The sequence below is a fragment of the Myotis brandtii genome, unplaced genomic scaffold (genome assembly GCF_000412655.1).
Source record: "Myotis brandtii unplaced genomic scaffold, ASM41265v1 scaffold44, whole genome shotgun sequence".
NCBI lineage: Eukaryota > Metazoa > Chordata > Mammalia > Chiroptera > Vespertilionidae > Myotis > Myotis brandtii.
This window is the reverse complement of record NW_005366833.1, coordinates 2,496,974-2,508,726: the sequence shown is the minus strand read 5'-3', so window position 1 is coordinate 2,508,726 and position 11,753 is coordinate 2,496,974. Positions and strand designations below refer to the sequence as shown.

The 11,753-nt window shown below is 40.6% G+C and overlaps 1 protein-coding gene across 1 annotated transcript; it reads left to right on the top strand.

The window, feature by feature from the left end:
- The first annotated feature begins 7,705 nt into the window (after window positions 1-7,705).
- On the top strand, window positions 7,706-11,368 carry LOC102255411 (E3 ubiquitin-protein ligase UHRF1-like). Its single transcript, XM_005874473.2, has 4 exons — window positions 7,706-7,801; window positions 7,903-8,089; window positions 8,531-8,654; window positions 11,327-11,368. The coding sequence occupies exons 1-4, from the start codon at window positions 7,729-7,731 to the stop codon at window positions 11,366-11,368; spliced, it is 426 nt and encodes a 141-aa protein (XP_005874535.1). The 5' UTR covers window positions 7,706-7,728.
- The last annotated feature ends 385 nt before the right edge of the window (window positions 11,369-11,753 follow it).

Below are 11,753 nucleotides of genomic sequence, written 5' to 3'. Positions count from 1 at the left end.
AGACAACATATTACTTCAGTTGCGGAGAGAGCTGGATGATTGTAGCTTGTGGTAGGATGAGGACTGAATTTGGGAGTCAAAGGGCCTCGGTTTGGATGCTGGCTCTGCCACTTACTAGTTCCTTGACATTGGGACTCTGACCTAGGTTCTTTCATCTGCTAAGTAGGGTTAACAATATGGACCTCAGAGTGTGGTTTTGAGACAAAAAGAAGGCGCTCAGCAAAAATTGGTCAAATCTGCATCTAGTACAAAAGATGGTATTCAAATAGCCATTGAAACTTGTACCTGAAAAAATTGGGCCAAATATATCAGTCTTTTTAAATATATTTGAAAACAACCTAAATGTATTTTTTTATTGAACTTAATTATTTGAAGTAACATTTACTAGCCATTTAGGAATATTTAGTCAAAAGTCAAAAGAATAGTCTTTCTTTAAGACTATTCAAGAAATTTTCATCTTGATATCAGAATATTGACTTGGCCTGTAATGTCATCAGAGAAACATGAAAATTATCTCAGGTCATAAGCTTTACTTTCAACTAAAGAAACAATCTGTGAACCCTGAGGTACAAATAAGTCTGCTTTATCTCCTGGCTTTGTTTTTGTTTTATTTTTCTTATTGCATTTGTTGCTGCCTAGACCAGTAAGTATGTGCAGATGAAAGGCAGCTTTTGTTTTATTTTAACTCATGGTATGTGAGTGTGGGGTGTTTTATCCCAGGTGTTAATAACAAAAGGATAGCAAATGGGTTTAGGCCAGTTCTTCAAGGAAACAAGAGGACTTGTTTCCCTGCCCCCCTCTCCTCTTTCAGGCCCAAAGTTGAAACCAGAGGACCTGTGTTGGTGGGCCACTCCCACCACCACAGAACATCCCCGAGCAATGCATGTCCGACAGCACAAAGAGAGCCCAAGTACAATGGTGGGTCTTCAAAGGGGCTCATTTGTTATATTGCTCAGTGCCCCACAGAGTTGCTCCAAGCTCATAACCGCCACTGATTTCAAAGAGAGCTCTGAACTTGCATACGCTCCACAAGGCGCGGCACAGGATGAGAAATAGGCTGAGTAGCTTGAAGCTACGTTCAGACATTTTTTTAATGTTCATAAATGTCTTTGGCACCATCACTTTCACATAGAAACCCACTTACCTCCCGCCGCAAAGTGTGAAATGAAGCAGTCGGCAAGCCTAGGTAGGGGATGGTCTAGAAATTGGGCTAAATCTTAAAACTGCATGAAGACTGAAAATAGGATTCAGGACTTACTAAACCACTTCTAAGGGCAGGTCACCTCACCATGACACTGCTCTGTGAGATACTGTCTATGCCACCTTTAAAGGGTTATGACAGTAAAATGCGGTCATCTCAGTGGCTTCCAAATGAGCCTGGGGTTAAACGGAGAGGCTCTAGCTCCAAGGCATCTCAAGGTAGATGGTCTGCAGGGAAGGAGAGAGCACTGTCTCAGCTGGGGCTTGACTGAGACTCAACTGGCACATTTCTGGGAAATCTCAAGATAGGGACTGCTGTTTCCTACCACACTTCTCTGCCTCTGGAGATGCTGTAGGTCCCTCCGTGGTCCAGGAGGTTTGTGGAAAACAGATTAGAATCTATCAAAGACTTTCTCCTTGACCACCTGTAAAAAGATTAGCCATCTTCCCCAAGTCGGTTCCTATGGCTCCCTTGTCACCAAAACAAGGAGAAAGGGATCCCTTAGGGACTCAGAAATCACTTTAAATACCAGAAAGCTTTTGGTTAGATAATTCTTTAGGGTGCCCCCTGGACAACTTTGAGCACCTTGCTTTTGGAAGAATGAAAAAAAAAAGTATCCTGTTCAAATTCACTGTTGAATAAACATTCATGAAATCTTGGGCAAGGCATTATATTGGGCATCATCTTTAGTAGGAAACAGAAAGTTATTTATTTGGGAAAAAGGGAATTAAATAATGAGACATTAGATGTGGTTTCCAGAAATCCAGAGGTATCCTCTGCAAGTTTGAAACTACACAGTTTATTGTTTAATGTTCTTTGAGAAAATACTGCTAAGAATTTATCTGCTATAAGTTCTCACTATTAATTTATTCCTTCAACCAGTGCTTGCTGAGCACCTGCTGTGTGCAGATGCAGTGGACAAAGCAGGCAAAAGTCCCTGTCCTCTGGGAGTTTTTGTCCAAATGGCGAAGACATATGATAACAATCAGTAAGAAAACTTTTGAATGTCTGAGATGATGATAAGTGCTATGGAGAAAATGAGCAGGAATGAGGGCCAGGATTGACAGGGTGGGATGGGTGTGCAATTTGAGGTGGAGTGGTGGTGTGCAGTGTCCTTTGAGTAAACAATTGGGGAGGAGCTTTACCTCTAGACACTTGCTTTTTTATTGTTGCTGCTGTTGTTAGTGTGAATATTATTAGAAAGTTACTCAGAATTACCTAGAAGTCTTTCTGAAACTTAAATGATAAAGCCAGCTTGCCAAAGCTGCCCTGCTCTTGGGTCCAGTTTGGCTGTGTCGTGGCATGACTGTGAGATAAGCTCCATGGAAAACGGCATTGCATTTGGTATTGTGTTCTGTACACAACGAGTGCTCAATAAATGCTGTTCACTTCTTCCATCAGATCTTTTTTTTTTTTCTCAAAAAGAACTTGTCCATGGTTTTGTCTTTCTTCCAGGGGCCTGTGAGTAGATATAGACATATGAGGCATCACAAGTAGTTTCTGGAAATTTATCAAGCTACATCTACTGATGGTAGCATCCCTAAATTTCCCAATCATCATTGTAAACACCTTTGACTAATCTGGCGCCGCCTACTGTGAAGCTTGTAGTCCTTAAGCACTCGATGCAAAAGGCCAACGGGCTGCCTCCCTTCCATCCACTACATCTCCTTATCTCTAAGAGGAGACGGCCACCTCTTACCCCTAAAACACAATGTATTTCTATACTTTCTCCCTTCCTTCTTTTTTTAATCTCTTCTTTTCTTCCTTATCAGTGTTGTGCCAGGCATTTTGCATTCCCATAGGCCCTATCTTAACTACACTAAAAAAAAAGAATTCCTCATATAGGCACTGTTAGATGCCCTGAAAAAAACAGTGTAGGATGGGAAGACATGAAAATCAGTAGTAGTATTTATTAGAGAAAATCTCTCAGTAGAATATATGAATGCTGCTGCTGCTAATGGCATTACCTTCTACCCGTCCAAGAGTTTACAAGTCCTTTTACCTATATAGTATCTCATACAATCCTCTACATTTTTGCTTCTCAAAGTGTGGTCTATGATTAGCAGCACTGGCATCTCCTGGAAGTGGCTAGGAATGCAGAATCCCAGGCTCCTCTCCTCCTGAGCCAGACTCTGCATTTTAACAAGACCAGGTGCTTTGTACACACATTGGAATTGGAGAAGCTCTACTCTAAATAGTCCTGTGAGTAAATCAGAAATCCCCTAGCCCTGTGGTCGGCAAACCGCGGCTCGAGAGCCACATGCGGCTCTTTGGCCCCTTGAGGGTGGCTCTTCCACAAAATACCATGTGCGGGCGCGCACATACAGTGCGATTGAAACTTTGTGGCCCATGCGCAGAAGTCGGAATTTTGTGGAAGAGCCACACTCAAGGGGCCAAAGAGCCGCATGTGGCTCGCGAGCCGCAGTTTGCCGACCACTGCCCTAGCCTATTTCACAGATTAAAAAATCAAACAAAACTGAGGTTCACAGATGTTTACTTAGTTAATAGGTAACAAGACTTAGAGTCAAAAATCAATATTCTTTCCACTACACCGTGCCCCCTCTTTGGATGCTCTTGGAAGAAACTGTTGCATGCTTCTTTTGGGGTCTAACATTACCAAGCCCAGTATTTCAATGGAGATCTGAACAGTAATTACAGCCTCATATTGTCCCCTGGTGGTAGGCAGGCAAATGCTAATCTCCAGCTTAATTATGTATTCCTTATGTAGGATGATCTTGCTGCTGCTTGTCTAAAAAGTCCAAGGTTAATTACATGAAAGAAGTTTCATATTTAGAAATTTCTCTAATTCCTCCAATTCCTTATCAAAGAAGGAGATGTTTCTGGCTAACAGTTTTTGAAGTTTCAATTGCACATGTTCTTTCCTAAGCAGGCTCTTACGTGTTTCATCTGGGCCTCTTGAAGGGAAAGCGAAAGGCAGCTAACATATGGCAAGTACCTCTTTGTACACCAAGCTCAGTGCTCTGCACGAGTCATCTCATGATTCGAAGAGAGACCTAAGGATTGGTTGTTACCCTATCTTACAGATGTGGAAGCTGAAATTCAAAGGTGACACACGTGGCAATGTTGGGAATCAAGTCAGATTCTGTCCCACCACGCTGGCTTCTTCACAGAAGTAAGTCTTGCCTGCATTAGCATGAAAGGTGACAAAAGGTAAGAGACAGGACTACCATTACCTTCTGTCTTCTGCCACCACTGATGATGCAGCAGGTACTACCCATCATATTTTCCAAAAGAAAAAAGTGGTTATCAAACTTTTCCTGGTTTGAAGGGCAAAATAAAGTAACTGGAGTAAAATCAAAACAGAGAGGAGACAGCTGGAGGGCTATAAGCTAAATATGCAGAACCTCCCAAAGGGACCAAAATAAATCTGCCCAGGAGTATTACTGGGCAATAGACTCTGAAACGCTCACATCAACACCATTCAAATTGGCTAAAATCCAGTCACATGATCTAAGCAAGGCTCTCAAAACTGTGTTGAATTACAGAGAAGCAGAGGAATCTCACCGTATTCTTTATAAATGGAGAAGGATGAATAGATTTCTCAAGCTGGTCGAGCTGAGAAAGTCATCTCCTGGGCTCTCTAATATGCAAGTTCTCAAAACTGCAGCTTTCTCAGCTCACACACATGGACTGGAATGTCCTCCTAAGTTACTCTTGGGAAATTCAGGGGCAGGCCCTGTGGAAGTCTCTCTTAAAGAATTAAATAGAATATTATAACTCCTCAGATTTTAATATATGCTACAACTGTTGTGCTGGCTTGGCGTTTAAGGATGCAAACTTTCCCATCTCTGCTAGGAACATGACACTATAAAAGGGACTACTGTAATTAGGAATGAAACTGTTCAGTCCTCATTAACCAGAAAAGCACTTTCTAAACCCAGGGAGGCTCTACTGTTATTCCAAGAAATGCCAGGAAAATGGTGTCGCAAGAGCCCAATAAAGATTTTGGGTCAACTTGTGCTCACTGGGAGGGACTGGGGTTGATGTGAAATGACTTCAAAAGGCCAAGAACAACAAATACTTCCAGCAGGAGAGATCTAAGCAGGGAAAAGGCTCCAGAACCCTACTCAGCTCAATGTTGTTTTGAGTTTCATTATTATTTAAGTCTTGATTACCCAAATTCATTCGGCCTTGATGTCTGGTGAGAGAGCCTGCCCTTATTAGCCAAGGACACTATGGTCGCTGGTTGCGGGCTCCTGCTCTCCTGGTCTCATGTGACCAGATGAATGCTTTCTGAATGGAGGCTGGGAGTGATAAGTCCCTGGTGGCTCAAAATAGCTGAGCATGTTTATTAAAAAACAGGCACAAGCTGGTCTCAAAGATGATTGCAGGCTTTACTCTAGTTCTTTAATCTCCACATCCATTTCTGTCCGGCCAGAAGCATCTACACTGGGGCCTCACTGTGGCACCAGTCACAGCAAGAGGGGAGTGCATTGTGAGCCTGTGCTTTTTTCTACCTGTCTGAGGAGGCTTGATCCCTCAAATCATAGACAAACCATGTTATAAGGGGCTCAGTCGTGAGGAGGAAGAGAAGAACCTTCTGAAGGAATTATGTTTATTTATGTTTCTGCATAGATACTTGTGATGCGTCTGTTTCCTGGAAAAGCCCCATCATTAGATAGATTGCAAAGAGCAGAATATCTAGCTCTTGTTCTCTCTTTTAGCTAAAGTTCTTACCACCCATTTTCCAAAAACCAATTAAGTTATGGCTCATTTAGAACAAAAGGACAATGGACCAGATCTGGGCTCCACTCTCTGCTTGGTCACTAACTAGTTCCGTGGCTCTAGGCAAATTAGCTCTCCACTGGGACTCCATTGCTTTGTCTTGTAATCATCACAGCTGTATTTATTAAACACTTTCTGTGAGGTAGGGGTTATGCCAAGTACTTTAACTAGGTTACCTCATTGAAACCTCACAAAATTCCCCAGGTAGGTTCTATTATACCTCCATTTTACAGATGAGGAAACCGAGGTACAGAAAAGGCTAACACAAAGGGCCACCAGCACCATTTGGGTGTGAAAGAGCCAGGATTTGACCAAGTTCTCTGAGCCTGTGCTCTAAACCCCAAGGCTACATGTTTCTCCAATGGCCCCACTCCCCCAGCCCAAGGCTTTCTTGCTCCTGAAATTCCTAGTTGTACTTGGAGATGATTTAACTTAACTCACGTAGAATATCCATGCTGCCATGTGTCGTTCAATTTTTTAATTTTTTCATGTTTTTTTTTTTATTTTTCAATATTGTTTCCTTGACCAAGTAAGATGTCTGAATGAATCTTTGAAAAGACCACCTCCTCTAGGATTATGATTTCTGCCCTTTTCACATTCCTTCCTTTATAAATGGAGATAATAGTGCCTGGCTTATAGCATTGTTGTGAGGCACCAAGCAAAATGGCTGTAAGGTGAAAAGCACGGTATGAACAGAATTTATTTACTATTATTTTAAAATATCAGCTCTTTCAGGGAAGATTTTTATATAATGTATTCTTTATAGCATATAACACTGTGCCCTCAATGTTGTGGGATGCTAAAGTAGATGTGTTGATCTTTACTTTGATGGCCATTTTCAACTTTAAAAAATAATTATTTTTATATTGAGGTATAAGTAACATTATGTTAGTTTCAAGTGTATCACATAATGATTCAATATTTGTATACACTTCAAAATGTTCCTCACAGTAAGTCTAGTTACCATGCATACAATACATAGTTACCAAAGGTGTTTTTCTTGTGATGAGAAGTTTTAAAATCTATTCTCTTAGAAACTTTCAAATATACAATTCAGCATTATTAACTATAGTCACATGCTGTACATCACATCCCCACCGCATTTATTTTCTAACTGGAAGTTTGTATCTTTTGATCCCTTTTACATAGTTTACCCCTCCCCCACACTCCCTTAACTCTGGCAACCACCAGTTTGTTCTCTGTATCTATGAGCATGGCTTGTTTGTTTGTTATAAATTCCACATTTAAGTGAAATCGTAGGGTATTTGTTTTTATCTGACTTATTTCACTTAGAATAATGTCCTCAAGGAGACCCATCCATGTTGTCCCAAGTAGCAAAATTCCTTTATTTTTTTCTTTTGGTAATCCTCACCCAACGCTCTATCCACTAAGCCAGCCGTGGGCAAACTACGGCCTGCGGGCCGGATCTGGCCCGTTTGAAATGAATAAAACTAAAAAAAAAAAAAAGACCGTACCCTTTTATGTAATGATGTTTACTTTGAATTTATATTAGTTCACACAAACACTCCATTCATGCTTTTGTTCCGGCCCTCCGGTCTAGTTTAAGAACCCATTGTGGCCCTCGAGTCAAAAAGTTTGCCCACCCCTGCACTAAGCCAAACCGGCTGGGCCCACTCAGTGTCATTAGAGAGGTGCTCATATGCTCTGAGAATGTGCTGGGTGGCCAAGTCCTCTTGGAGGTGCCTTAGCAGGGCTGGCCAGCTGGAATGTTCTAATGGCTTGTCTCTCACAGGAGTGGTTCTCTCAGCAACTGTCGGATCATGTTTGTGGATGAAGTTTTCAAGATTGAGCGTCCGGGAGAGGGGGCCCCCATGGTTGAAAACCCAGTGAAAAGTGAGTTCTGATTCTGCCCTCTGTCTCCCGCCTTGGGGGTGGGGTGGGCTTCCTGTTTCTCTGCCTGGCCCTGCCAAGCTGACCCCAGCCGCTGTGTCCAGGGAAGAACAAGCCCTTCTGCGATAAATGCAAGGATAACCCCAGCAAGCCCTGCCATGAGTGTTCCTGCAGCCTGTGTGGGAGCAAGCAGGATCCCGACAAGCAGCTCATGTGTGATGATTGCGACCACGCCTTTCACTTATACTGCCTCAACCCGCCTCTCACCAGTGTTCCCACGGAGACCGAATGGTGAGTGGATGCCTCGAATGCTCCAGTGGCGGGCTTGGGCCATGGTGCTCAGGTTAGGGGGACGGCGGGTGCCAATAAATAACACGAATGTTGCCTGTCACCTGGTGAACCCATGAGGGGCAGTGAGAGAAGTGGGGTGTGAAATTCCCAGCAGGAGAGGGACCAGAGTCTGTTCAGTAGAATGTTCTGTGATGATGGCAAGGTTCTCGCTCTGCACTTTCCACGACGGTTGACACTCCACACACGGCTCCTGACCACTTCAGATGTGGCACGTATGACCGAGGAACTGGATTTCTTGTTTAATTTTAATGAATTTAAATGTAGAAGATGTCCCATTTCGGACAGCTCAGGAGGTCGGGAGCTGGAAGGAGCCAGCTATGTGTGCAGGCTAGTAGGAGTGGGGCGGGCTAAGGACAGGGGGTGATGTCCCTGTTGTCACAGGTTCTGCCCTAAATGTCGAAATGACGCCAGCGAGGTGGTGTTGGCAGGGGAGAAGCTGAAAGAGAGTAAGAAGAAGTCGAAAATGGCATCGGCCACATCGTCCTCACAGCGGGACTGGGGCAAGGTGAGGTGGCCCCCTTCCTCTGTACGCCCCGGCAGCTCTGCCCGCCCTCCCGTGCTCGCTCACACTGTCTTCCATCTCTTTTGGCTGCTGGCCGCCATCTTGGCTGACAGTTAATTTGCATAAGGATATGCTGATTAGCCAATGGGAAGGGTAGCGGTCGTACGCTAATTACCATGTTTCTCTTTTATTAGTGTAGATATATATGAATAGTATTCTATTACACACACACACACACACACACACACACACTGATATATACTGCATCTTCTTTATTCATCTGTTGATTGGCACTTAAGTTGTTTTCGTATCTTTTTATTGTAAATAATCATGTAATGAACATGGAAGTACATATATATTTTTGAATTATTGTTTTTGGCTGTCTTCGGATAAATACCCAGAAGTGGAATTGCTGGATCATATAGTAGCTGTATTTTTAACATTTTGAGGAACTTCAATATTGTTTTCCACAGTGACTGTACCAATTTATATTCCCACCAGCAATGAATGAAGGTTTTCTTTTCTCCACATCTTTGCAGTACTTGTTATTTCTTGTCTTTTTTGATGACAGCCATCCTAACAGGTGTGAGGTGATATCTCATTGTGGTTTGTATTTCCCTGATCAGTGATACTGAGCATCTTTTATGTGTCTGTTGGCTATCTGTATATCTTCTTTTGAAAAATGTCTATTCAGGTTCTCTGCTCATTTTTTAATCAATTTTTATTTTAACTTTTTGCTCTTGAGTTGAATGAGTTCTCTATATACTTTGGATATTAGCCCTTTATCAGATATATAATTTCAAATATTTCCTCCTGTTTAATAGTTTGCCTTTGAATTTTGTTTATTATTTCCTTTGCTGTACAGAAGCTTTTCCATTTGATGTCATTTCTACTTGTTTATTGTTTATTTTGTTGCCTTTGTTTTTGGAGTCAGAGCCAAAATTCATTGCCAAGACCTATAACAAGGAGCTTACTGCCTCCTTTCTTTTCTAGAAAGTGTATGGTTTCGGGTCTTACATTCAAGTCTTAAACCATTTCAGTTAATTTTTGTGGGCTGTGTAAGATAGTAGTCTAGTTTCATACTTTCACATGTGACTAACCAGTTTTCCCAGAACCGTTTATTGAAGAGTCTGTCTTTACCCCATTATATATTTTTACCTTCTTTGTCATAGATTAATTGACCATATAAAGTATGGGTTTATTTCTGGGCTCTCTGTTCCGTTACATTGATCTATGTGTCTGTTTTTATGCCAATATCATACTATTTTGATCACTGTAGATTTGTAGCATAGTATTAGGTCAGGGAGTATGATGCCTTCAACTTTTTTTTTCAAGATTGCTTTGTCAACTTAGGGTCATTTGTGATTCCATACAAATTTTAGGATTGTTCTATTTTTATGAAAAATGGCTTTGAATATTGTAAAGATTGCATTGAATCTGTAGATTGCTTTGGGTAGTGTAAGCATTTTAACTATTAATTCTTCCAATTCATAAGCATAAAATGTCTTTCCATTTATTTATATCTTCATCAATTTTTTTCATCGATGTCTTATAGTTTTCAATATATAGGGCTTTCATCTTTTTGGTTAAATTTATTTTTAGGTATTTTATTCTCTTTGATGCAGTTGTAAATGGGATTGTTTTCTTAATTTCTCTTTATGATAGTTCATTGTTGGTGTGTAAAAATGCACCAGGTTTTTGTATATTGATTCTGTATCCTGCAATTTTACTGAATTTGTTTATTTCTAACAGTTCCTGGTGAAGTCTTTAGAGTTTTCTATATATAACATCATTTTATCGGAAAATATGGACAGTTTTACTTCTTTTTTTCCAATTTGGATGCTTTCTATTTTTCTTTTCTTGCCATATTGCTCTGGTTATACCTTCCAATGCTATGTTGAATAACAGTGGTGAGTATAGGCATCCTTGTCTTGTTCCTGATCTTAGAGAAAACACTTTCACATTTTAACTGTTGAGTCTGATGTTAGCTATGAGTTTTAAAAAGAATTCTTAAGTGCATTTTTATTTACCTTTGCACTGCAAATTGATATAGCAGAAAGAACATTTTAATGATGATGATAAATCAAAGAGAACTAACATTTTGGGGAACCTAAATTTGTCTTATGTGTTATTTCCCTGAATTTCTACCCGGTCGCTATGAGAAAGATGTAAGAAAACTGAGATACAGAGACATTAGGTCACTTCCATAAGACACATAGATTTTCACTGAGACCTAGGATTGAAGCAGAGGTTTAACTGTCTCCAAAGACCAGGATTTTCATCATGTTGTACTGAAGATAAATTTTCTCTAAGATTTTTGGGCTTAAAAGTCTGTATGCATATTGTTTGTGCACCATTTGTTATAGTAAAATATCTAACTTAATTGTCAAGATTTTCATAATCAATATTATGGTGATAGACCATATAACATAAAGCAAAGAATCTTAAAAGTACACATTGGAAAAGATCCTTAAATCAGCAAGTTCAACAACCAATCCATTGCTTTTCCAGCTTCTGCTTGGACACTCCTACAATGTGGAACTCACTGTCTCCAGTGGCAAACAATTTCATCTTTGAACACTTAGAAACTATTATTACTAGATTTCCCTCAGGCATCTCAAACTTAAGATGCTCAAAACTTAATTCATAAAGTAGTTTCATAATTTTGTTTATAGTTAATTGGAGATCTGGGCTTACCAGAGGAGAGTGAATACTAAGAAAAGAAACATTATCCCATTAATAATTAACTACAGATTATATTTTAAGCATTCATTCACTTTTTCATTACTAAGGCCAAGGAAAAAGGCCAGTAAAAATTGTTACCCTATCTCCTAGGGATTTCCCAAGATCATCTTGTCAGAGTTTAGTGGAACACTGTGTTAAAGGACAATTATATTAGCAGTCAAGGATCCCAGCAAGAAGCTGATGGTACATTCAAATGGAACTTGAACTTCTGGTCAAGATTGTAACTTAGGTAAATGTAGTACTTGAACCCGTTTACAACTACATAGAAATTACAACTAACTTCAGAATAATGATCATTCAGAACCGCCTGAAATCTACCTGAATGGAAGTCCTACAACTAGGGATTTAAAGAAGCCT